This window comes from Manis pentadactyla, chromosome 6 (assembly GCF_030020395.1).
Source record: "Manis pentadactyla isolate mManPen7 chromosome 6, mManPen7.hap1, whole genome shotgun sequence".
In the NCBI taxonomy this organism is placed as follows: Eukaryota; Metazoa; Chordata; class Mammalia; order Pholidota; family Manidae; genus Manis; species Manis pentadactyla.
In genome coordinates, this window is record NC_080024.1 from 53,624,694 (window position 1) to 53,651,119 (window position 26,426).

Below are 26,426 nucleotides of genomic sequence, written 5' to 3' on the forward strand. Positions count from 1 at the left end.
GCTGCAGATCTCAGCGCTGTCTTGGGCCGACAGCCTCCCTGCGTCTCAAGGCTTCCCTCCCCTCCGCCTGCAGCCCACAGACCTTCTCCCCCCGACCCCCCACTGCCTTCGCGGGAAGAGGAGCCGGCGTGGGAGGGCAGGGACTGCACCGGGGCGGAGCTGCCTCTCTGGCCGCGAAGTGGCAAAGGGAAAAGCCGGCGGTCGGAGGCGCAGACCTCCCGTCGAGGCTCCTCCTGCCAACGGCGGTGGCTGCAACCCGCTGCTCACATCAAGAACTGGATTCCTTGGATTAACCTCCAAGACTTGAACATTTTACTGCACCCTCCTCCTCCGCTGGGAGTCTTCGCCTCCTTCCTACCCCTCACGCCCCCTCCCCGAGCCCCGGCCGGAGGATTTCATGCTTCTTTCAGCACCTTTTTGTAATCCGGGGACGTGACTCTCGGGAGCTCCAACTACCTCCGCTGAATTCGACTTTGTTATTATTTCTCCCTCGCTTCCTCTTGTTTTCCCCTCATCTGAATCTGTGAAATCTGATGTTTCTGCCAGAGGGAGCGAGGAATAAATAGATGCCGCTGCCCCAGAAGGCTTAGACGCCGAGAACGAGCAGCCAGAGCGGCGGGGGCGGCGGCTGGAGCTCGTGGGACCCCATTGGGGGAATTTGATCCAAGGAAGCTGTGAGATTGCCGGGGGAGGAGAAGCTCCCAGATCATTGTGTTCACTTGCCGGGCGGAGGAGAGACGGCGCTGCGGGCCTGTCGCGTCCTCGGCGCTGCTGCTCGCTGCCCCATCCTGCCCCGTCCTGCCGGGACCATGGTCTGCGGCAGCCCGGGACGGATGGTGCTGCTCGCCCTGGCTGCGCTCTGCCTGCTCCGGGCGCCCGGAGTCGGGGCTGCAGCCTGTGAGCCCGTCCGCATCCCGCTGTGCAAGTCCCTGCCCTGGAACATGACCAAGATGCCCAATCACCTGCACCACAGCACCCAGGCCAACGCCATCCTGGCCATCGAGCAGTTCGAAGGGCTGCTGGGCACCCACTGCAGCCCCGATCTGCTCTTCTTCCTCTGCGCTATGTACGCGCCCATCTGCACCATTGACTTCCAGCATGAGCCCATCAAGCCCTGCAAGTCTGTGTGCGAGCGGGCCCAGCAGGGCTGCGAGCCCATCCTCATCAAGTACCGCCACGCGTGGCCCGAGAGCCTGGCCTGCGAGGAGCTGCCTGTTTATGACCGCGGCGTGTGCATCTCTCCCGAGGCCATCGTCACCGCGGACGGAGCGGGTGAGTGCCGACGCTGCCCAAGCTCTTCCCCTGACCTCCAGCCCCTCACTCCTCGGACTCCTTGCCGCTTGCCTTTACTCGTGAATTCTGCCTGTGCCCTCGGATCGCCTCTCCTAATCAGTCCTCAGCCAAGCACCGTTCCTTTTTCCCCTCTCCCCTCCTCATCCTCCCAAAGTGATCTGTTCCGATAGCTGATCTATCTTTCTGAAGCGCCGGCTTCATTCCACTCCCCCCCACCCCCCGACCCCTACTGAACACTCAGCCTTCACTTCCCACTCTTTACACGTGGAAGGAACCATGGCTTTGTATAGTGATGCTCTTTTCTTCCTTTCTTAGTTTGTTTACAACCAGTCAGCTTTCTTCCCCGAGTCTCTTGTATTCTCAGTGATCAGTTTCTATACTGTTAGTGTTTTAGCTGTTTTGTCAAGACTATGCGGTGAAAATAGAAAACTGAAGCACTGAAGCATGGTTTTCTTCGGATCATTAAAAATGCCAAGACAATGTCAGTAACCTTACTCCAACCCCCGGATGTTAATAGTATGTGTTTGCTCAAAATCCAATTTGAGCAATTACCTTCACCTTAAATTTCCCCCTCCTTTCAATGAGATAAATTGTTCTCCCATTCGAGCCTGAAACAGCTCTGAAACATTGCTATGCACTGCTAAATTAGCTGCTGTGACTTGCTCCCAGCCACAGAGCTGACAGAGTGAAATCGCTGGGCTCCATTCACATTCCCAAATGCCTTCAAGCCACTTTCTAAATGACATATGGATGAAAGGAGTTATATTTACGCCATGTTATCATCATACCCTCATGGAATGTTATTTTTAATCTCACCGCTTATCCCACTCGTATGCTCTATAAGTAATGTCTTTAATATCCTGTTTCTTGCCCTTTCTCTGTGTGTGCATCTACCACACATTCGTTTCTATTTTCCCCACTTTAAAATTATATTGCAGCTCTACATTTAATGGACTCAGTCACACGTTTGTTTTTCTCACTAGTGTTTTGTCTGCTTTTGACAGTCATAACTCTCAAGACCCCAACTGAACTTAGTCCATTTAATTCCTACTCAATGTCACTCCTACCAACTAACCTAAAGCTCGAACTTCACCCTTCATATACTTTAAAAACAAACCTAATTTTTTTACGAGTGGTCTTATCTCATACCCTCTGCAGATCCACTCTACTCTTAGATGTGAGGTTGGTTATCTTCTTCTCCATGGATTTCTTGGGCATCAACTTCTTTCCTTCTCCCCTTGCTCAGCCCAAGCTCATCTCCTTAGTCCACTCCTAGGTAACAGCTCCTGGTTGTCAGGGAGCTGCTTTCTGTGCACACTGACCTACTTCCCATAAAGAGAGTAGGAAGGGAAAAGTACAAATAGCTGCAAAATCAGAACTGAACAGAAAGATTTCAAGAGCTTTTTGATGGTCCCCTCACTTAGTTTATCATTCTCTGAATATACCTTGACTTTTGTCAAGAACCAAGAATTAGTGGTGTAAAATATTTGGAAAGAAACTTATTTCCTATTAATCTGAAGGCCAGAAGGGCACTCTTGAACCTTTGTACTCCCTAATGTCATAAGCTGTGCAGACTCTGCAAGACACTGGTCTGCTGGGCACTTAGGGTCCGTTAAATGCTGGTGCTCCTGTCAGGCCAAGAGCTAGGAAGGAGGTGGCTATGGGTCATGCTGAAATGCATTCCTCCCCTTTAAGGAGATGACTTGCTCTGAAACCTCTCTTAGAGGTGGCCATCAAATGGGAGAGGTTTGGCAAAGTTAACTGTTCTTAAAAGCCATAGTCAGTACAAATGGCAAGCAGTTTCCTTACATGTCCCCAAGTTACCTATCATCATGGCCCAAACAGAACAGTTGCCTCATTGAAGCACTCAAATAGGACTTGCATCGAAATAAGTTGTCAGTTCATGGGACCTGATTTCTGAGCTGTTTTGGAACATCATAATATCTGCTTTGCTGGCAGCATCCTTCCTAGAAAAATAAGTAGGGGTGCATGCGGTTGGAACCATATTTTAATGATGGTCTCCCTTTGCTACATCCTTCAGTGGGTCAGAGACTGGGATAACAGGAGGGAGGTGAATGGGAGGAGGGGATGGAGAATGGAAGGGTGGATTCTAGCCTGAAGGTCCCGTGGCTTTCAAGGCCAGCTTGCTGAAAATTACATTCCCTATCCTGGGTCAAACCGTTAGGCACCTGGAATTACTTAGGAAATACCACAATGTGGCTGGTTTAATTTACGATGCAACACACTCCTTGGTTTATTGGGATATGATAGGTCATGAAGCAGGGGTTTTTCCTTCCTTGAGGTATAAACAGAGTCCCTGTGCCTTATGACTAGAAATCTATCCAGCTGAATATAAAAATGAGACAAGCTTTCATTCCCTCAATGCCAACAGGATTTTCAAATCCTACCATTCCCATGGCTCTGTACACACATTAGTACGTTATGAGTCCACAAACAAGTTTAGGACATTTTACAAAGCGAAGTCTTATTGCAATGGAGTATTGCTTCAGACTGCTTTTTGCTTTCAAAATACTAATAGCAAACATACATTTATAAAGAAAATGTCATGTTCTGACCATCAGTAATGTATTTCCATTAAACTTATTCTTTTCCACATTTCATTTTATATTTACTATAGAGTTGTGGCCACATGCACAACTCCTTTGTCTGTTTTATCTGAGAGTTCAGTTCAATTTAATTACTCAGCCAATCAGATAAGACATTTAGTCAAATAGTTAATACCATGTGGTGAGTGCAGGATATGGGCTAGGAGTCAGGCAGACCAGGTGTCGAGTCTTGGTTCTCCAATCAGTTGTTATTATAGGGAAATTATATAACCTTTCTGATTCAGTTTTCTGATCTGTAACATGGGGACAATACTGCCTATATATGGTGAAGATAAAATTAAGCACCATATATAATCCTTGGCACACAGCCCTTAACAAATTCTTGCTGTCACTATTTTACTATTATTATCACTGTATCAAATTGACATTTTCTTTTTCGTTTGTTTTTTGAAATGGTATGTTGGTCAGTACAGACATAGCCTAGAACTCTTTTACCATTTCAGCTCTGGAAAGCAAGCTTCTCACTGGGACCTAACTGGAGGAGCACATCTTATTTCTTCAGAATATATAACCTCAATATTTCATTTTACACAAACTGACCTGGACCTGGGACTCAAGATCAGATCCCTTTGGGGGCAACAGGAAGAAACAATGAGTCTGATGGGTGACTGCTCGTTACAAATAGTTTTTCTCAGAAATGTAGAAATCAAGTATTTAAGATAATTTATGGTATGACACTTAACAGCTATGTATGCAACACCCACGGTTGGCCAAGCCAAAGGCTTTATAATCAATCCCCAGTTATTGCTGGTTTCCGAGGCAGTGTTAACGTGCCCCCCCAGCCCTTGCTCAGCACATTTCTCCAGGCCGTCTCCCGGCCGGCTGAGCTGCGCCAACTTTCACATGCATGAGCTGCTGTTTAATCATTTCCCCACTCTGAGGAACAGGCAGCCTTTTCTTTAGCTCTGGTCTACAAATATTTGAGGGGCCAAGTACCAAGAAGGAAGAATTATTTAGTGTGATAGGAAGAAAGTGGAATGGAAAAAAGAAATGGAAATTTTAGATTAAGACTAGAGAGAAAACATGATTCTAAAGATCCTTCTTGTAAAATATTGAAAGGCATTCTGGATGGGGTAGGGAAAATTGTCTCAGAGTGTTATGGTATTTAATTGATAACGAACCAAATTATCAGTGGTAATAGAGTCTCAGGTAGTCCCCAAATGTTTTTAATTCTTTTTAAAATTTCATTACCACCCAATTTCCAAATAATTGTTTCTATAAATAGCAAAATTGACTAAATTATAATTGGGCTGTAAGAGACAAATGTCTTTTAGGTGTAAGAGGCAGGAGACCAAGAGCCTATAGACAAATAGTTTTGAATAATTAAGAACTGGATATATTTCCTCCACTTAAAAGAAAACCATTTTCTGTGTTAAGCCCTTACCTGGAATTCCAGGGGTGCCATTATGTTGTACCTTAAGCAAATCAGTTGACATTCAGGATCATAAAGAATAAAAAAATATTAATTTGAAGTGATTGATAAATGGTAAAGTGCAACATAAATATTTAACAACATCACTGGGAAGAGGATGGGTCATCCAGAGGAGAGGAACATTAGCACCGGCAGACTAAGAACTAGTAATACTTAACGCGTCTCAGTGCTACTTTCAGTGTGTTATGCGTATTAATTTATTTAGGTACTACTATTCCCAGCTTGCAGAAAAGGAAGCTGAGGTATACAGAGAAGTTAAGTGGCTTGTCCAAGATCATAAGCTATTAGGAGAAAGAAAATTCACACCAGAACCAATTGTACGCTACACTTCCTTTCTTATTAAGAAAGAGGTGATTCCTAACGAGAGAATCTATGTCTTTTGACCATCAGATTGCAGTTAAAGGATCAAGTTTTTTCATTATATTTCAAAAGCCTATTTACTTATAGCTTCAGAGAATAAAAGACAGCCTTGGACAAGGGATTCCAAGAGATGAGAGATAACTACTTCACTGTGCTTTTGAGATAGCAGAGAACATGCATTCCAGATTTGCACGTCTAACCCTGAGTTCCTCAGTCTCAGCAGGCCACAAAGTGCACTCATATGTACTGAGTTGAAGTGTCAAGAATACAGAGCTGAGCATCCCATCTCTCAGCATGGTGCTTTGCTGAGGCATTCAATGTTATTCATTAGAGGCTGCTTTCTTACCTAGAATACCGAAGAACTTTATAGAATTACCATATTCATTACCATTTATCATCATTTATCATTACTATTTTCTGGGATTATGGGATCATGAAAAGAGTCAATGGCAATTTCCAATTATTATCACATCTATTAATTGCACTGGCTTGAGTAGTCCCTGGATGGTAGGCTTCCTTTCTGCTGAAGAGCTGTTTAGTATACAATTAACAAAGAGGGTGAGAATGCTCTCTGCATGTTTTCCTTAGGCACTAATCATTTAAATGTATGCCAGCAAACTGTAATTCATCTGTTTATCAAAGAGGTGTGTTTGGTTCTTTAAGTCATCAAGAGGTGGCTCTTGATGTTGAGTGAGTGCCTAGTATGTGCATGGGCATTATTGTGATAGGATGGTCCTAATTCACAAAATTTGTGAAACTCAAAAGCTTTATTAAATCCTGAAGTTTTATGCATAGTTGAGCATTCAAAGGGTATATCACCTTTGAATCACACAAAAAAATAGATCTTGCCCTTCTTTGACCTATAAATGATAGAGTGCCCACATTATGGCACTAAGAAGAATCCACTTCTTAAGACACCTGTGTTCTTACCCAAATCAAACTTGTGACTGAATTAGATTTTTGTATGTGAATGCTTGAAATAATAATGAAACTTACTTTATTCTATCACCTTCCAGATTTTCCTATGGATTCTAGTAATGGAAACTGTAGAGGAGCAAGCAGTGGTGAGTATATCACTGTCTTTGTGGTTTTCACAGTGGTCAAACTAGTCTTTGATGTAATCTAGATATGCAAGTCTTTTCTGGGGACAAACTTATACAATTATTTCTTTACTTAAATCAATTTTATTTTTGACATTAGCACATAACAAAATTGACCACTTCTTTTGGTCATTAAAAGTTCTATGAGTTTATGAATTCTATGCATTTTAATACATGGATAGTCTTGTGTAACCACCACCATAATCAGGATACAGAACAGTTCCATCGCCTCAAAAAAAACTTCTGTGTGCCATTTCATTATCATTACAAGTTTCCCCACCCTCACCCACTGGTGATCACTGATCTGTTCTCTATCACTGTAGTTTTGTCTTCTTGAGATTGTTATATAAATGGAATGATAGAGTATGTAACCTTTTGAAATTGGCTTCTTTCACTCAGTAGAATGCTTTTGAGATTCATCCAAATTGTTGGATGTATCAATAGTCCATTCATCCAAATTGTTGCCTGTATCAATAGTCCATTCATTTTGATTTTGAATATTTTATTACTTGGATATATCATCATTTATTTATCCATTCACACCTTGAAGGATATTTGGGTTGTGTCCAGTTTTTGTCAATCGTGGATAGAGCTACTATAAATATATGTATACAAGTTTTGTATGAACATAACTTTCCATTTCTCTTGGATAAGTGTCTAGGAATAGGATTACTGGGTTATATGGTAAGGTTGTGTTTAACTTTGTCAAACAAACAAACAAGCAAAGAGTTTCTGAAATGACTGTTTAATTTTGCTGTGTGTAGGAGTTTCAGTTGTTCTACATCCCTGCTTACACTTGGTATTGTTAGTTTTGTTTTTTAAAAATATAGCCATTTTCAGTACAACACGAAAAAGTCAAGTAATGATTCTATAGCATCTTACTACGCTGATAGACAGTGACTGCAATGGGTGGGGGCGGTGAGGACTTGGTAATACAGGTGAATGTTGAAACCACAATGTTGTTCATGTGAAACCTCCATAAGATTGTATATCAGTGATACTTTAAATTAAAAAAATAGTTTTTCAAACCATTACCATTGAGGGAAACTGAACGAAGTATAAGGGATGTCTCTGAATTATTTCTTACAACTGCATGTGAATCTATGATTACCTTATTAAAAGTTTCAATTAAAAAAACTTAAAAATTATTTTAGCCATTTTAATAGATGTATAGTGATAGCTCATTTTGATTTGTGTTTTTCTAATGGTTAATGATATTGGACATCTTTTCATGAGCTTATTTGCCATCCATACATATCCTTTTTGGTGAAGTGTCTGTTCAAGTGGTTTCTCCATTTTAAGTTGGGTTGTTTCCTTACTATTGAGTTTTGAGAATTCTTATATATTCTGAATATAAAGAACTATCTTTTGGCTTCACTGATTTTTCTGTTTTCCTGTTTTTTACTTTATTGTTTTCTGTTCTTTAATATTTGGAAAGTGTTTATATTATATATATATATTATATTTGGGAAGTGTTAAACAAATATTTCTTCAAATAAATATTTTTATACAACATTCTCTTCTTCCAAGACTATTGTGATATGAACATTAGATCTTTTGGTATTTTCCCACAAGTTCCAGAGGTTCTGTTCATTTCCCCCAAAATCTTTTCTATTCTTTAGACTAGATAATTACTATTGGTTTGTTTTTCAAGTTTGTTGACTCTTTCCTCGGTCATCTCCATTCTGCTATTGAGCCCATCCAGTGATATTTTTTATTTCAGTTATTGCAATTCTCAAAATTAGAATTTCTAGTTACTTTTTCCTGTTTTTCTTTTTCTTTGTTGAGGTTTTCTAGCTTTCCATTCATTTCAAGGGTGTTCACCATTTTTGGAGAATTTTTATAAAAGCTGGCTTAAAGACATTGTTGGGTAACCTCAACATTTGTGCCATTTGTTTTTTCTCACACAAAATGAGATTTTCTTTGTTCTTCATATGCAGAGTAATTTTTTATTGCATCCTGAATACTTAGAATATTATGTTCTAAGACTTTGGGTCTTATTTGAAGTCCTACAGAGAATGTTGATATTTTTCTTTTAGCAGGAGTCAATATAATTGGGTTTAGGCTGCAAATTTTTACTAGTTTTCTGTAGGCTGTGATTGCAGTGTCGGTTCCATTTCCAAAGCCTTTGCAGTGCCTTTCAGATCTATCCTATGTGTACACTACCCAGTGACCTATGAGATCAGGGCAGTGATCTACCCCACAGTTGAGTTTTTTTATGTCTATTGTATGCTGTTTAATGAAAGACTCATATACCCAGGGTGAGCCCAGCAGTTCATAAACAATTTTATGGAATCGTTTTCCCAAGCTCCTCCCTCTCTGTGACCTCCCCAGTACTTTTCAGTTCTTAGGTGACTCCTCTTTTTTCATCCTTTGGCCAGAAAGCTGGGCTGTAAGTACCCACTCTGTGCTGTGCTTACGTGACTTTGCCTGTGTCTAAGGCCAAGAGGTGAGAGGACAAAGCAATGGTGGTTTGCCCCAACCTCTTGACATCACATGTGCAATCAGAAAGGAAGGTTCTCCTCTGTCAGCGTTTTAGATTTCTGAGGGTCCCCCCTTGCTTTAGCTCTTGCTGCATCAGTGTCCCACAGTTGCCTGAGGGATGGGGTGGAAGAGAATGGAGTATGTTGGGAGAGACCCTATTCCCACTTCTTGTGTCAGAACTAGAGGGCTGCTCTTGGAGCAGCCTCTGTCTGCATGATGCCTACTTCCAAGTAAGGCTGTGTTAAAGCCAGGTGGGGGCTACCAGAGCAGGAAAATGATGAATGCTCTCTCAGTCTGGTGCAACTGGGAGGGACATGATGGAGCCCTACTCCTTCTTCCCATAAAAGAAACTTTTAAATGAAGGATGACATGCATGCAGAAAAAAGCACAAACCATAAGCATGCAGCACAGTGTCTTTTCACAAAGCAAGCATTCTTATGTAACCACTGCACAGATCAAGATACAGACCATTACCAGCATTTCAGAAGTCTCCTTATGCCTCTTCCAAATCACTACTTCCCACCCTTCTTCCCAGAGGTAACTATTAGCAAGAATTCTAACAGCATATATTAATTTGCTTGATTTTGAATTTTTATGAATGGAATCCTAAAGTGTGTGTGTTAGGTGAGGGGCTTTCCTTTGTTTTGCTGTGTGTAGCAGTACTTTTTAATTCCCATTGCTATGTTGTATTCTATCATATGAATATACCACACTTTATTCGGTCTAATGTCCCCGGGTATTTGCGTTGTTTCTAGTGTTTGTTACTAGGACTAATGCTGCATTTGTTTCTGTAAGAACATGCAACTGCCATTAGTTACTATATACTTCTTGCATTTCACTTTCCTCTTGTAATTTACACTGATATGTATCTATATGTCCTCCCTTGTAAGATGTCTTATATGTAGAAGCAGAACATTTATTTTATTAAGTTGTAAGTTTGAAACACCAATTTTCATTAGATTGGAACAGTTTTCATTGTTGATTTCCACTAAATCCTATCAGAGTAACAAATGTTTGACCCAAGGCAATATCCATCAAAGGTGCCCCAACAAACATTTATTTTTCATAAAATATAAGTGAATTTAAATGATTTATTTAAAATAATTTTGTTACCTTCTTGTTGTAATTGAGAATGTTCTTATAGTGTCATAAAATCAGCTGGAAATCACTGGTGTCTAGCAATGGTTCTATTTTAAGGATCACTTCTATTACTATATTTGGTCAAAGCAAGCCAAAAAGCTCATTTGCATAATAGTACAATTGGTAAATCAAAATTGCTGGCCAAGTGAATGTATGTGCTCTCAGTAGGTATTATGCTCAGAGAAATAAGGCAGGCAGAAAAGACAAATACCATATGATTTCACTTATATGTGGAATCTAAAAACAAAGTGAACAAAACAGCAGTGGACTCATAGACAATGAGAAGTTACTGGTAGTTACTGTGGGGGAAGGGTTGGGGTGAGTGAGAGAAAAAGGTGAAGGGGATAAAGAGGCACAAAATCTCAATCATAACATAAATCAGTTACAGGGATGAAAATACACCATAGAGAATATAGTCAGTAGTTCTATAATATCTTTCTATGTTGACAGTGACTGCACTAGTAGTTGGTGTGAGGATTTAATAATGTATGTAACTATTCAATCACTAAGCTGTATACTTGAAACCAATATAACATTGTATATCAACTATACTCCAGTAAAAAAGTATATCAACAAAACATAGAAATTTTGTCCAGAAGTATGGTGAGAATAATACAGCACTTCAATGTGTGAAAGAGAGAAGACATTAGCAACACTGCAAATAGCACAATGTGTAAAATTAGAATGAATGCAGTGTTCCTGGGTTCAGTATTTACTGTTCCTCTTTTATAAATGTTTTTCTGTTCCCTGGTATAATGGGAGTGATGAAAACAGGCAGAACAAGTTCATTCTGCTTGTGAAGAAACACCGACATAGTCACATGTCCTGCAAAGAAAATATAATTTGTTCACACTCAAACTTTTATACTTTGGAGCAATGTAACAGCTGAGGTTGATTATGATAAAACAGGAAATGAGGAAGACACAAAAACACTGTTAACCTACATAACCCCTGTTTCAAAAGTGTCAAGCTGTTTCTGCCTGGAATTTGGAAAATAAATTATTTCACTCCAGTTAATTTATCCTGGGCCTCAAAGCTGAACAACTTTTTCTTTTTTTGGAGATTATGACTCTGTCTGAGCAGCTTCCAATTTGTGAGTGTGTTTAACTGTTGTAAACTCACTATCATAACAAGGCGTACTTACTCTCTGGTTTCCATAACATAGAAAACAGAGAAAAGCAATTTTAACTCTCTTCCACTGAGTCACTTGGTCTATCAGATCAACACAGAAAATAAGTCAGGTATTCAAATGGTTCAATAGAAAGATTTATTTTTTGTTAACAGTCTGAAAAAGAATCCTTCCAGTTTTCTACTTTGTGATGGTGACCACTTTATGAGCTTTTATATTTGAAAAACATAAATTTTTCCTGAGAGGAGATATAGTTAGTCAGTTCTGATATTAATTAATTATATGAGCATGACCAAATTACTTAGCTTCTCTGGGTCTGTTTCCTAATGTAAAGTCATATGGTATTGACCTCTGAGGTCCCTTCTGATACATGCATGCATATACATATATACATATATATGTGTGTGTATATATATATATATATATATATATATATACATATATATATATATATATATTTTTTTTTTTTTTTTCAAATTAGGGAAGCATTAGCAGTATCCCCTGGTGTAAGTTGGGTATTCTCCCAGAGTTTTTACTGACCTCTTCCTGGCCCTATTTCACAGGTGCTTTAGAGAAACTCCTCTGGCCCCCTGAGCTGAGCTGCTGAGTACCTAGAGATTTCTGATTACAGGAGTACCTGGCTCAGCCACTGGCTCTTTTACTAGGATGGCCTAATTTTACTCGGGTAGCTTAGACCTTTTCTCTCTCTTTTCTTCTCCAAAAGTTTTTCCTTCTCTTTGGTTTCCTACTAATTTTGAGAAGGAATCCAGGTTCTTTCTTTGGTTCAAATATTTACTAATAGAGAGGCTGAATTAACCTGGGGTAACATATCCATTATTGGAAAAATAATTAGGCTAGATTTTTAAAAAGTATTTTTATAATTTTATAGAAGCTGACAAATATACACCTTTCTCATGACTTTGCAGTATTTGATGCTTTTGACCAATTCTTATTTCTAAGCATTCCCCTCCCTGAGCTCTTATCTAGATTGTCCTGTTCCTCTCCCCCGGCCCCTGGCCTTGGCCATTCCCCAGAGCTTTGTGCTTGGCCTCTCCTTACAACGCTTCCTCCCCGTTGGAGTCCATCCTGACAGGCTGAGTTATCACCCTTGTGACCCTCACCCTGATCACCCTGGTTGGCAGGTCCCTCCACCCCTCCAATAACCACTTCTACCTGAGTAGCCAATTTGTACTTCAAATACAACAGAGTTAATGCAGTTATCTTTCCATGAAAAATTTTCTCCTGGAAATGTTCTTTTTTAGTTTGTGGAACCATTGTTTTCTAGATGGCCAGCACTGAAAGTTTGTAGTCAGTTTATTGGTCCATGCACCCACTGTTCATTAGTAGTTTAATGGTAGTTCCCCATATACTCATACTATATGCCTATGGGTATGTAGTATAGTAAAGTTACTTCCGTTGTGGGACAATGGAACGAGCAGTGGGCACCACCTCCCTCGTCTTGCACCTCTTTGCTGTGTGCCTGGGATTAGATACATGAGGTTCTAAATGACTGTAAAGCCCACACTTAATTTTTTTGGCTAACTTACCCTCTTTAGAGTACATCATTAAACACAATACTTTGTGTCTCAAAAGAGAAAATGGGCACATTACATTGACTCTCTGTATTTTGTATATCCTGAATGACTCTTGGATCCAGAAACCTTGTTAAAGGCAGTGCATTTAAAAATTTCCAATGACATAAATCCTAAAGGAATAAACTAAATTTCCTTTGCTTATTAATTGTAGTATTAGTCCTCTCAATCTTAGACAATTCCCTTTTACAAAGTGCAAATTACTCTGAGATCTTTATTACAATATTTGAGTTTGTTTTTTCAGCTAAATTGAGTAAATATTATTTTTGCTTTTTAAAGCCTTATTATATTACCTAGGTTCACCAATCAAATTCATTGCTTTTTCCATATACTGCTGTAATCCAAAATAAAATCTAATATGATATTCTGTGCCCTATGTATATGTTTAGGAAACAAATATTATTTTAAACATGTAATGAACAGCAGCTAAGTCATAGCACATTTCAATTTATGAAAAATGAATGGCTTATATGCATTTTTATGTTTATGGTACTTTACCAAGGTGTAGTTGACTCACAGGAAAATGCACAATTCCTAAACATATGTCACACTGAATTGTGACAGATGTATATACCCATGTAGCTGTCCCCTAGATCAAGATAACCTTCCCATTACCCCTGAGAATTACCTCATGCCCAATCATCCAGCTCACCATGAGGCAAGCACAGATTTTCCTTTTCTTGCCATAGATTTAAGTTGTAGTTTCTTGAGCTTTGTGTAAATGGACTCATCCAACGCTTTCGTTTTTGCGTAATGGTTTTGAGACTGACCCATTTGGTCCTGTATATCATTTCATTCTTATTGTGGAAGAGTATGCCCTTGGGTGAACATAAAACCAATATGACTTCTAAATTCTAACCTTTTTTTATATAAACCCTCCAATTTAAATATAATACATATAAGTTAAAAGTTTCTATCTCTAGGGGAAAAAATAGCAAATTTTTATTTTCAAATTTATAAGTGATTTTTTTTTATTAGAAAATCATCTCTTCTGTTTCATAAATGGCTCTTGAATTTGTACAAAATATCTTCAGATCTTTTTTGGTTTGTTTGCTCCTACTGATAATAGCTAAGATTCAACGAATGATTCCTAAGCAGTATGCTCTATGCCAAATTCTCCATGTGAATTACTTTTTGAATTCCTACCAACAACCGTATAAAGTAGGTATCATTAGTTTAGAAACAGGTTTTGTAACTTACCCAAGGCCACACAGCTAGGAAGAGATGGAGCTGGAATTCAAACCCATGAGCCCTTAATCACCTTCTCACATTCTCTAGCATGATGATATTCATTAAAATGGCCACATTTACAGTCATTTGGGTTTGCTAAGATTGATCCTTCAGATTTTGGAGATGTATGTGATAATTCACATGGACTCCTTATATCAGGGCAGAAATTAGCTTGGGCTACCCGAATCAAAATAGCAGAAGCCAGCGCTACTGAAAAATCTGATTGCTTCACTTATTTTTGGTAGGCACCACAGTTCTGTAGGTGGCAAGGAACCTTGGAAAAATATTGCTTCTCTTACTCATTAGATGGTTTTATACATGATGGATTAGGAATCCCAGTGAGTCTTGAGCATAATTTAACATTTATGGGGCATGGTATGCCAGGTACTGTGATAAGTATTTTATAGGTATTATCTCATTTAATTCTCCCACTAACTCTACAATATATGTTTAAAATTACTTAAGGGCATACTTGTGGATACTTCTCATAGGTGGTTAAGAATATAGATTGAGGTCTCAAAAAAGAAGTCATAGTTAGGGATACAGATTTTCAAATCATAAAAATTATTTTTTTACATCTTTTTGAAATCTGAGTCTGCTCCTTATATTGTATCTTAAAATGAAGAAAAAATGACAAGTGGGCTTCTAGGGTCAAATGCCAAGATATATAACATACAGTGCATTTGGTACAAATTAAGATTATTTAAGCTCTAAACCAGTTGGAAAGAGTGAATCCTCAAAGAATCACAATGAAAACTGTAACACAAATGGAATTGTATTTTAACTCCCCCCCACCTTTTGACAGTACCTCCTGCACACAGATCTGGGGTGTCTTTTCCTAGATACTTGCTTATAATAAGAACTAGGGGTTGTAGCATGGCATTGCCACTTCCGATGCCAGCAGAAATAAGTGCATTTAGGATAAACAAATTTAGTTTCCAGAATAAAATTGCTTAGCTCATTAGCTGTTATGAAATGGTCTAGCTATGTATATCTAGTTGTGTATATGTAGTTATGTAAACACCTACTTACAATTTTCCTAAGTCACTTGATGATGTAAATTTTGAAAAAAAATCTGCTTTGGAAATTTTATGGAATCTGTTTGGGCTTCAAGCAAAGTTTTGTGGTAATATATTAGACTCAGTGCAGTGACAGTTGGTATATTTTCGCCAAGAATTTTTTGTTAAAGCATGTGCACATTTCTGAATTACATATATAGATAATTCATCTACATGAAATATTTTTCATAAATAGTAATCTACTTTTAAGTGATAGAAAAACACATGTTCATATCTGAATATGAGAGAGGATAATTATAAATCAAAGACCGTAACATTAATTTTTTTAGAAATAGTCTCACCTCAAGAATATCTGTCTTTTAAAAATAGGTAACATTTCAGGACAAAATAAAGCAACTGTACAATAGAATTAAATAATTTCCCATTTTCATTCAAATGGGAATACAAATGCTTTGCTAGTAAGAATATTATTATTGGAGGAGTCTTCTTCAAAATAGCAACCAGCATTTATATTACCCACCATTTATTGAGTTGAGATCTGTATTTTGCAGAAATTTTGTGTTAAAAACTATCTGCAGAACAAGGGAAATGCTGTGTTTGCTGATGAGAAACTCCTAACCTCGCTTGTGAATGAGAAATAACAGTTGTTGCCATGACTCCTGTAGAACAGCGCCTATCCCCAATAAAGGTGTTTATTTCTAGAACTTAAAAGCTGGTAGTAAGAGGGCTGCTCTCCTTGGGACTGTTACTTTAAAGCATGTTGTCTATAAGTTCAGCTGGAAATAAAATTTATTTTGATTAGAAAATGTATTATCAAGTGGTCAACAAAAGCTTCTGTCTTTTATTGGCCTCCATGCTAACATAAAACAGTTTCAAAATTAAATATTTTTGTTGGCTCTGTTTCTGTGATTCATGTATTTTTTCCCACCTTTTTCTGTGTCAACAGAGAAAGACATACCATACAGTTTTCCAGGAAGTTTTCTTAGGGGCACTATTTAAAAAACATCTTTACATAAACTAAAATGCTTTCTAAGATAATTGTACATTTTTTATTTTTTATATTGACTTTAGTGAATAGCCACTTATGTGGTTATGAAACATATGGCATATATTTCTTAGCTACATAATCTATAAACAATATAGTAATCTACTCTCTCCAAGATGTTAAATGATTTATCTGTACATGAAACATTTTGAGATAATTAAAACTTTTATTACATGCACCTGTATTGCTTATAAAATGTGTTTTGGCCACTACTCACCAGAAGTTGAAAAATCATGGACCTTCTCATTTCAAAATAGGCATATAATAATTTCCTTTGATACGCATACAAGTGCCACTGAATGAATTAACTGTTATTCTCCCTACAGAAGGGGCCTCTCTCCTAAGATCACGGGTTTGTAGTAATACCTGTTTATCTCACTGAGTTGCTTTTAGATCCAGGAAGTCATGTTTGGAGGAGTGCTGGGTGATCTGTAAAATGCATGTGAACGTAGATGGTACTGTTCGGGGATAAACCAGTTACCTGAGCACACACAGATCACCTCTCAGCCGACCTTGGTTCACTTCCCTGACCCTAAGCATGTTTCTTGCAGGATTCAGGAGCCATGCTCCATTCATTCATGGTGGTGAACAGTGTTTCCTCAGGTTTTGTGGTTTGTTTGTGGAGAGTAGGAGTTTATGAGCATACTGACACTGAATAAGAAGCTATATAGATGGAATAAACATTAATGTAGTTCCTGGACAGAGAGATCATACATAAAGAATTGCTAAAAGCTTCCTTGCCACCAAATTTGGATCTAATCTTACCAAAAGTGCATAGACAAAGCTAATGCTGAAATTTTGCTTATAGTTAAAATGTTTATTTTTCAGAACGCTGCAAATGTAAGCCTATTAGAGCTTCACAGAAGACCTATTTCCGAAACAATTACAACTATGGTAAGGAAAACTTCATGGATGACCTATAAACTGCTGTGGTAAGAAAGGGGTGTGTGTGTGTAAGTTAGTAGAGCAGCTTAAGAATCATGCTTAAAAAACAAACAACTTTTAAGCACATAGTTATTCTGTCCCAGGCAATCAGAGTTTCTCATATGGGCAAATGTCAAATTCTTTAACAAAGGCTGGGGTTTGAAGCATATCAGGCAGCATTGCTGACGTCATGGAACCATGTAGGTAAGTACACAGAGCTGCATTTCAAAGGTGGGAGGGACCTTCCCCCTCGGAGAGGCTGAGGAGGAGGTGAGCTAACTGTTCCCAGGTGTGCCGGTCACCAGCTGTGCTTCCTCCGGGGGAACAGAGGAGCACTTCCGTGTGTAAGGGCTGGTGAGTAGAGTCACACTTGGTCTCTTCAGTCTATCTCATGGAAAACGTTGACAGAATTGGGAAGTAACATTTACAGAAGTTGTTAGTATTCAATTAAGGACATGTTTTGTTACCTAGCTTGACCTGGAAAAGTAACATTCTGATTAAATATTAATTGAAGAGCCATAAATCCAAATGTAGCAGACAAATCTGACTGAAGGAGGAAGAGGCTTGCTCTTTCCATGCCAGGTACTGTGTTAGGTAGTTTCCATACACTGTCTAATGTAACTTTCTCAGCTGCCCCATGAGCTGTTTTATTATCCTCATTTTGTCAGGGAGTATTGAACCAAAGTTGTCCTTTTTTTTGATTTTCAGAATGTACCTTTAGGTACTGGTATGCTTTAGAGTCACAACTCTCTATTACCATTATGTTAGAAGTGTCAGTTAATAGAGTTTTTCAGTTTTGATAATATAAGGGACAAATCAATATTTGCTGTATTCCATGACATATTATTGTGATTTTTTTCTTCTAGCATCTCTGAGATTAATAAAGGTCATGTTACTGCCTCTGCAGGGACTGATGCCGAGTCCATGAATAAACATGGCAATGAAATAGATTTTTAAAGGGAACTTTATTATTAAAATGAGAGTTTTATCATTGAGTTTATATTCCCTGTTTTACAGGATATAGGACATATGCAGCAGACATTTCTACTTTTATACTTTTGGGAGTTGGAAAGAACAGAAATGGGGAAGACTGTAAGAGTAATCTTGAGATCTTTGAAAATACTGTGTATTAAAAAGTATAAAGTAGAAAAATCACAGTATAGGTAAATCTCTTTAAAATCAATGCACCTAGTTTCCCAAGTTTTTCTTCAATGGAATCAATATTTATTTTTTCTTACTACTCCTCCTGAGAGGGACCCAGTGCCTCCTAGCCAATCGTGGATGCACTTCCCAAGGTTGGAAGGTCATGTTTATCTAAGAAGTCAAATGCCTGGCTGCTCATCTGAGGACCCATTCCTCTACAAACTGATGTGAAAAATCGTAGGGAAAGAGAGGTCTTCATTTTATGAGATCAGCTTTTTAAGATTGAAAACCACTATTTGAGTTTCTAAGCACAGTTATACTAAAAACTTAGTACAAATGTCACATCAAGGAAACTGAGTTGAATTTGAATTTATCTTATGTTACCCAACTTTCTTAGTGCTGCAATGGTTGGTGCTGCTATTTTTGTTAAAAGTTAAAATACTAGTGATTACAAGTCCTAGAAAGAGAAGATCTTCAGCAAAGTAGCTGAGTGAATATTATAAAATAGGATACAGATCACAATTAATGGAAAGGAGATACTTTCTTCCTCAGAGCCAAACAGTAACCAGGTTGCCCATAGTTTAGGGGTTTCACTTGTCTGGGGCTTAGAGCTCCTCTGGGGAAGGCAAACATTCACATGATTACATAGGAGGAAAAACTCTGAGAAGAAAATACATTTTAAGTTTCAAAATATGTTGACTTTTATCTTTGTAAGATATCTGCATGTGTCTATTGAGAAAGTGGGGGTGGCAGCAATTGATAATTCAGACAGAACCTGCTTCATTCAGGTTAATTCAGTTAAAGCTCTTGAGCTTTAACAAAGTTACATGAATAATCAAGTAAGTCTTGAAGAGAGATGTTTATTTTGGAGTGGGTACATGTGCTAAAAATTTCTAATGAAAATAGTAGACACACTGGGTAAATAAATCATTAGTTTGAGAATGTTTGCAGAGTTCTCTAATCTAATAGTTGATGGATGCTATAGAGCACATTCACATAAACCAGGACACAAAAAAATGTCTGCTAGCTGGGGTTGTGAATTTATTATCTGATTCACCCAAGTGACGTTTCAAAAAGGGCAATCTTATCTTTTGTTAAAACACAGAATAGAGAGAACACTAATAGGAAGGGAAATCTTTTACCCATAAATTGCAGCTGGCAGGGACAGCTGGGCAGTTATATTTTGTTTACTCTAAGTTCTCATACTTGAGACAGCTAATTCTTTGAAGACTGAAGTATCTGTGAAGCGAAACTGAAGGTTTGTCCTTAAGTTTTCAGAATGAGTAACATTTTGGATGTGTGTCATACTGGCGGAATGTTATTGAATAAGTTTCTTAGGAGTTTGGAGCACTGATGGGGGAATAGTTTATTAGCTGCCTTAATATTTTCACGGATTACTTTTTTCCATTCCTTTTGGTCCCCAAACCCCTAAAATACTGTGGGAAGGGATTCAGATGAAAGTGCTTTGTAGATAAGTGCCTAAGAGGCTTTTGAAAAGTGGATTCACTTGGGTATACTGTGTTTGCCTCTGTATAACATCCATGGATGTTGAGGGAGAGCAATGGGTGTGCCCAGATAAAAGCCACTGGCTTCTTACTGACAGTTTTACTTTTCTTTAGGTGTTTTCAAATACCCCCTTTAGAAAAATAAAGTTCATTTGCCAGAAGAGGAAATCTAAGGAATTTGGCTCCTCCAAAGGAGAGAAATACAGAAAAGAAGCAGAACTGTACTTTCTAGATTCTGAGTCAAATACTTTAACTTTGCAACTGAATTGTTTATTTCTAGGGCAGTTTGTCTTTATATTGAGAACTGAAGCCAACTCTTGTGAGATAAGTTGAGTGCCAGTGTGGCCACTGAGAGAGGTAGATTAATACAGTTGACAGGCTAGCCCATATTCCAGGCACGTGAGGGAAGGCATGTTGGAGTGTCTGAGTTCAAAGCAGACAGAAAGAACGAAATCTAATAGTGACAGTTTTTATTCAAAAAGAAAATGCAGTGTACCTACAAGAGAGTAGAAAAAATTATGCACTGAAACAAAGGAAGAAAGGAGCTGATGTCTGAAAAGTGAGCCAAGACAGGGCAGGTGGGAAGATTGCAGGACCATGTGGGAACGCCACAGAACAGGACAACTTCATGACACCGAAGAGATCCCTCAGCTCTTTAGAAAATCTATGAATAGACAGATAGAATAATTCTGACAAGGAAACAAAGCATATTTAAGTACTAGGTCTTTACGTAGAGTGAGATTAACATGGTTTAACTTTCTGTTGGCAGCAATTAAAACTGCATGATACATATACACACATCCAAAATGAAATTTCTGAGGAAAATTACATTGGATTCACTCAGTCTTTGATTATCTAAATAGATTTCTCACAATGAACTACATGCACACACATGTGCATGTATACACACATATATATACATATAAACAAATATATACACAAATTAGAAGACCAGGGCTGAACATTAAGGGGACAGGGGTGTTATATAGTATGTCATTTGCTAATGTCTATGGCAAAAATATTAGGTTGACTTTTCCTGACCATTTATTGAGCATCAAGTGAATAAAAAATTGACTAGAAAGAAGACTACTTGTCTTCTTTGAGTGGGGCACCTATTGTGTATCGTTATTACCATATCAGCTTTATTGTCTTTTATCCAGTCATTCGAGCTAAAGTTAAAGAGGTAAAGACGCAGTGCCATGATGTGACCGCAGTAGTGGAGGTGAAGGAGATTCTAAAGGCTTCTCTGGTGAGCATCCCACGGGGCACTGCCGACCTCCACGCCGGCTCTGGCTGCCTGTGCCCCCCACTTAACATTCACGAGGAGTATATCATCATGGGCTATGAAGACGAGGAGCGCTCCAGGTGATTCACTCCTTGAGGGCTCAGAAACATTTCTATGTCTACTCTATCCTTACTACCATTTCTTAGAGATCTTACTCTGGAGTTCCTACCTTGGGATCTGCATGCATTCTAAGGGATTACAGATAGGTTTTTAATTGGGTCCCTCAATTTCATGTATTGGATAGAAAAGTATAAGTGTGCATTTTTGTGGTTGTGCATTTTCTGGGGAGAGGGATCATAACTTCATTTATACATTAAGATGCCCATGATTCCCAGAGAGTTAAGAATTATTGCTATAAAACTTGGCTGTCCTTATTCTAGACTAAGCAGTATTTTTTGGAAATGATTCCTTGTATTTTTCACTAATATGTTTTAATTTTTCAAAAATGGTTGCTTCCTTAAAAAATACAGATTACTCTTGGTGGAAGGTTCTATTGCTGAGAAATGGAAGGATCGACTTGGTAAAAAAGTTAAGGTAAGCCTATACTTTAAAGTACACACAGAAGGTAAAAGTAGAAAAGCAGTTATTTGTCACTTAAATAAAATAGCTGCCCTCAACTACATGAGAAGTAGTAAACCCTGAGATATATGTGTATATCTATCTATATCTATATCTATATCTATATCTACATCTATATCTATATCTATATCTATATCTATATCTATATCTATATCTATATCTATATCTATATATCTATATCTATATCTATATCTATATCTATATCTATCTATGTATATATTTTAAATTCCAAGTACTGAGTTTGTCTTTAATACCCATTCCATCTAAGGAGTGAATTCCCTGTATGTGTGTCGGTTATCTAACCACAGTTGCCTAGCTTCTCATAACACTGGTAGGGTGGCTCCACATTATCCTTAGGACTCCAGGCTCCTGCCAGCTCTGTCAGTTTTAAGGGTATTGCTTTCATACTCATGTTTATCTGGAGGTCACAAAATAGCTGCCCCACCTTCAGCATCACACCTACATTTCAGGGAGAAAGAAAAGGGAGGGAAAAGGGGGCTTCCCAAGGTCCCATGTAGCAACTTTTACTCAGGACTAGGTCTCATATCTATCCCTAGTTCCAACAGAGGCTGGGAAATTTAGGTTTTTTAGCTGAGCATACAGTTTCCTTGAACAAATTGCAGTCTTTGAGTCAAAGAAAAAGGGGAAAATGAAGGATGAGTAGGAAACTACCAATGTTGTCTCAATGCATAGACACCAATTTCCATGGGCAAAGTACAGCCAAATTCATGTATGTGAGATCTGACCAAATTAGGTCTTTAGAGCAGTAAGTAGCTTTGTTTTTAAGTCAGTGCCTCTTTGATTCTGTAAGTGATGCATTTTAAAAACTCACAGTAAATTACCTTATTATAGAAGGTGTAATTTCTTCTTACTGTTCTAAGCAAATCTGTTTGAAAGAAAGGAATGTGGGGGTGTATGTGTAGAGGGGCAAAGAATTGAAAAGTGTGTGTGCATTTGGGTGTCAGGGATGGGGGAGGAGGGTGGTGGGAGGGGAGAGTGGAAATTGTACCAAACATAATACATCCTCTTCCTCCTGTGAGTTTGAAGGCTTGGGAAACAATGGGGAAAGTTAAACATCCCTGGGTAGTCTATCTTACACATCTAGCACTTGACACAGCGGACACATTTGAATTCAAGTGACCTACAAAAGTGTAGAGGGCATTATTTGCAGGGAGAGACCACCCTCCAGAAAGCTTTTTTTTCTCCCAGTACACTTGTCAAAAGTGAGATGTATTTCAAGTTCAGACTTGTGGAAATTCTGCTTGTATCTCTTCAATTTCTTTGGTGTTTTTTAAGAAGTGGCTCTTCTTCAGTATGTTGAAATCTCTTACTATCCTTTTAATTTGGTTTTCTACTTGCTAAATGCAAAACGGGAATTTGTCCTAAATTTCTGTATCAACTGGGAGAACGTTCACCACCCCTGATGCAAAGCATGTAACAAGGCTTGCTGCCTTTTTTGGTACCAAAACAGTCATGCGAAGAGTCAGATACATGGCTTGTTTGGCCTGTTCCTTAGGAAGGCAAACGTATTTTCCATTGCTTGCTACAGGGGACTCACAGAGTATTGTTGTGAAATCATTTCTATTCTTGGTCTGGATCTAAACATGCTAACAGGAAGAATTAAACCAATAACTTGAACAAACACAATTTTTATTTCCCATGCAGATACTCAGGGCTAAAGACTTTGGGTAGAATATCTTTTTTGTCTAGAATCATTGAGATCCTCACTTTAATTTCCCAGTCAGTTTGAGGATGGAAAGAGTTTTATGTAAGGGGGACACTGTTTTGTTTTGTTTTGTTTCCCTGAATCAGAGTTTCCCCATTCAGCTGCTCACAGAGACCTTTTTATGGTTTTGCCAGGCAAACTGTTGTTTACCTAAGTCTCTGTTTTAGCGGGTTGTTCAAATCAAGATATTTGGCCTGCCTTGGGCAGTTTTTAATATGAAAAACAGTAAGATAGTGGAGTAAGGTATGCTAAAATGAAGAACTATATTCAGTAATTTAAAAACGATAATTGATTATGTACTAAACACTTGATACATTTTCATCTTCCTTACTGTCTTCTGAACTATTTCTATGTTAATCTTCAGAACGATCTAAATGAAGATGCTATTATTAATTACAATGATGAAAATGAGATTTAGTAAGCTCAGGAAACTTTGCATGGTAGCTGATGGACTTAGAATTCAACAGTAGCTCTTTGCTATTTAAAGTGTGGTCCCTAGACCAGCAACACTGGCATCCCTGGGAATTTAGGTATGAAAATCTTGAGCCCCATCCCAGATCCACTGAATAAAAATCTGCAGTTTTAACAAGCTCTCCAGCTTATTTCTACATGGATTGAAATTTGAGAAGTAACTGCTGTCATCCTTACAGCCATAATGTAACTAACTTCCTTTTATTATATATTATATTACATCTGAATATTATTGGCATTGCTAATATGAAGTATTAGGAAGCTTGACTGCTTAATAAAGACATTGGTAATGTCTGCTTTGTAAAACTTAGATGAGGGCAGAACCTTGTTCTGTGTGGCACTTAGTAGATATTACTTAGAAAAATATTTTTAAGACACCCCTTCCTCCCCAAATTTTCATTGTTTTCACTACTCGGATCACATAGTTTTAAGCCCTTCGAATTTTCTATGTAAATCTTCCATTTGTCGATCACCTGTGAAATGCCAGACTTGTGCATATGTTACCTCAGGAAATACCCACAGTTATTAATAGAAATTTGTGTCACCATTTACTGATGTGGAAATTTAAAGTTTAAGGTTTGATGTAAAAGCATTCCTGATCTATCCTAGGTGGCCAATTTTGTGCTTTTCAAAAATTGGAGAATTATGTTCACATAGCATCAATTTCACTGTAACCCTGGAAAACGGAATTTATACTTTTGGAAAAGTAGTAAAATGCTGTTAAGAACTGACTTTGTAGTCTTAGTTGTTAGAATTATAGAAATGACCCTAGTGATTTGTGCACGTGACATGTCCATTTTCTGTTTTAAATTTCACAGCGCTGGGATGCGAAGCTACGTCATCTTGCACTCAATAAGAGTGATTCTAGCCATAGTGATACCACTCAGAGTCAGAAGTCTGGCAGGAACTCTAACCCCCGGCAAGCACGCAACTAAACCCTGAGACGCGGAACATCAGTGGACTTCCTGTTAAGATTTGCATTACTGGGCTAGTAAAGGAAAATTGCACTATTGCACATCATATTCTATTTTTTACCACAAAAATCTCGTGGTAACTGATATTGCTTCTGTTTCCCTTTTGTTTTCTGCTTTTCTCTTCCCTCACACCCACCACCTCCTTTTTTTGTGGTCTGGGTGCAGATCCTTAAATATATTACATGTTTCCTATTCTGGTAATCATGGGAAAATGTTCTTTGCATAATAATAAATTAAACATGTTAATACCACGGCCTCTTCGCTGGAGTACATGTTAATTTACTGTTCTGCACCTAGATTGGGGATGCAAAGTTGCATGCAAAGAGAGATTTCTGGTATACACAGAAAGCTAAATATACTGTAAAACACACTTCTGTTCTCCAATTACGGCCTCATTTTACATGCCTTTTGGGCACTTTCCTCACACTTAGAAAATTCTGAATGTTTATAGAGGTAAAATGGCAGTTTGAAATCAAATGCCACACAGGCAAAGCAATCAAGCACCAGGAAACATTTATGAGGAAATGATACACAAGATGAGTTATTTGAAAGATTACAGGAAACAAAATAAATAGTGCTAGGAGCTGGGGAGACTCTTTTGCCTGATTGAGAAGCACAACTGAAACCAGTAGCTGCTGGGGTGTTTTTCCAGTAGCATTTTTCTTTTGGCAACACGTCTGATTTGTTTATGAATATATTAATCAGCATTAGGGAAGTGAATTATAGCTAGGCATCTGCTGTTATCAGCATAGGTCTGTTTACTTTGCTTCCTTTTAAATAAACACACTGGTGTCTTTTTTTTTTTTTCTTATTTTAAAATAAATCTTGACTTGCTGCCTTGACCAGGAAAAGAAAGGATGTATGCCTGTGCCATGAGGGTGTTATTTTTAAAAGAAATGTAGCTCCATAAAAAATGCTATAGTTTTCAGGATGGTGAAATGTGCAAGCTGTGTGTGTTTGTGTATGAGTGTGTCTGCGTACTCGTACACCCAAGATGGACTGAATTACAGGCCTAAACACTGGCCTGCACTTTATCATTTGAATTTGTGCTATTTCATGCTCCATAAAATATGCCTAATAAAAGGACTTATGGTTGTCAAGAGAGAGGTTATTTTGAGTTTTGAACCAAATGCACAATCTCATACCCAAGCTGCAGTGTGATCCCCAGGGATGTTGGGGAGCAACGATGCTTTTTTTTCACCCCCTTCCTCCTGCAGGGCGCTTCAGAGCTGAATAGCCGGCGCCAATCACTTGAAAGTCTCATTCATTTCATTTTACATGTTTGATATTAACAGATCTAAATTTCTAAGCTATGGTACTCTGCAAACAAAAGTCTTATGAAGCAAAACGGTGCTGTTTCCTTCTACA

At 38.4% G+C, this 26,426-nt stretch overlaps 1 protein-coding gene across 1 annotated transcript; it reads left to right on the plus strand.

Annotated features, from left to right (window-relative positions):
• Window positions 1–26,158, plus strand: FRZB (frizzled related protein). The gene is made up of 6 exons (XM_036879433.2): window positions 1–1,272; window positions 6,729–6,776; window positions 17,280–17,345; window positions 21,184–21,388; window positions 21,779–21,842; window positions 24,903–26,158. Exons 1-6 carry the CDS (start codon window positions 810–812, stop codon window positions 25,017–25,019), a joined length of 963 nt encoding a protein of 320 aa, XP_036735328.2. The 5' UTR covers window positions 1–809; the 3' UTR covers window positions 25,020–26,158.
• Window positions 26,159–26,426: the final 268 nt, after the last annotated feature.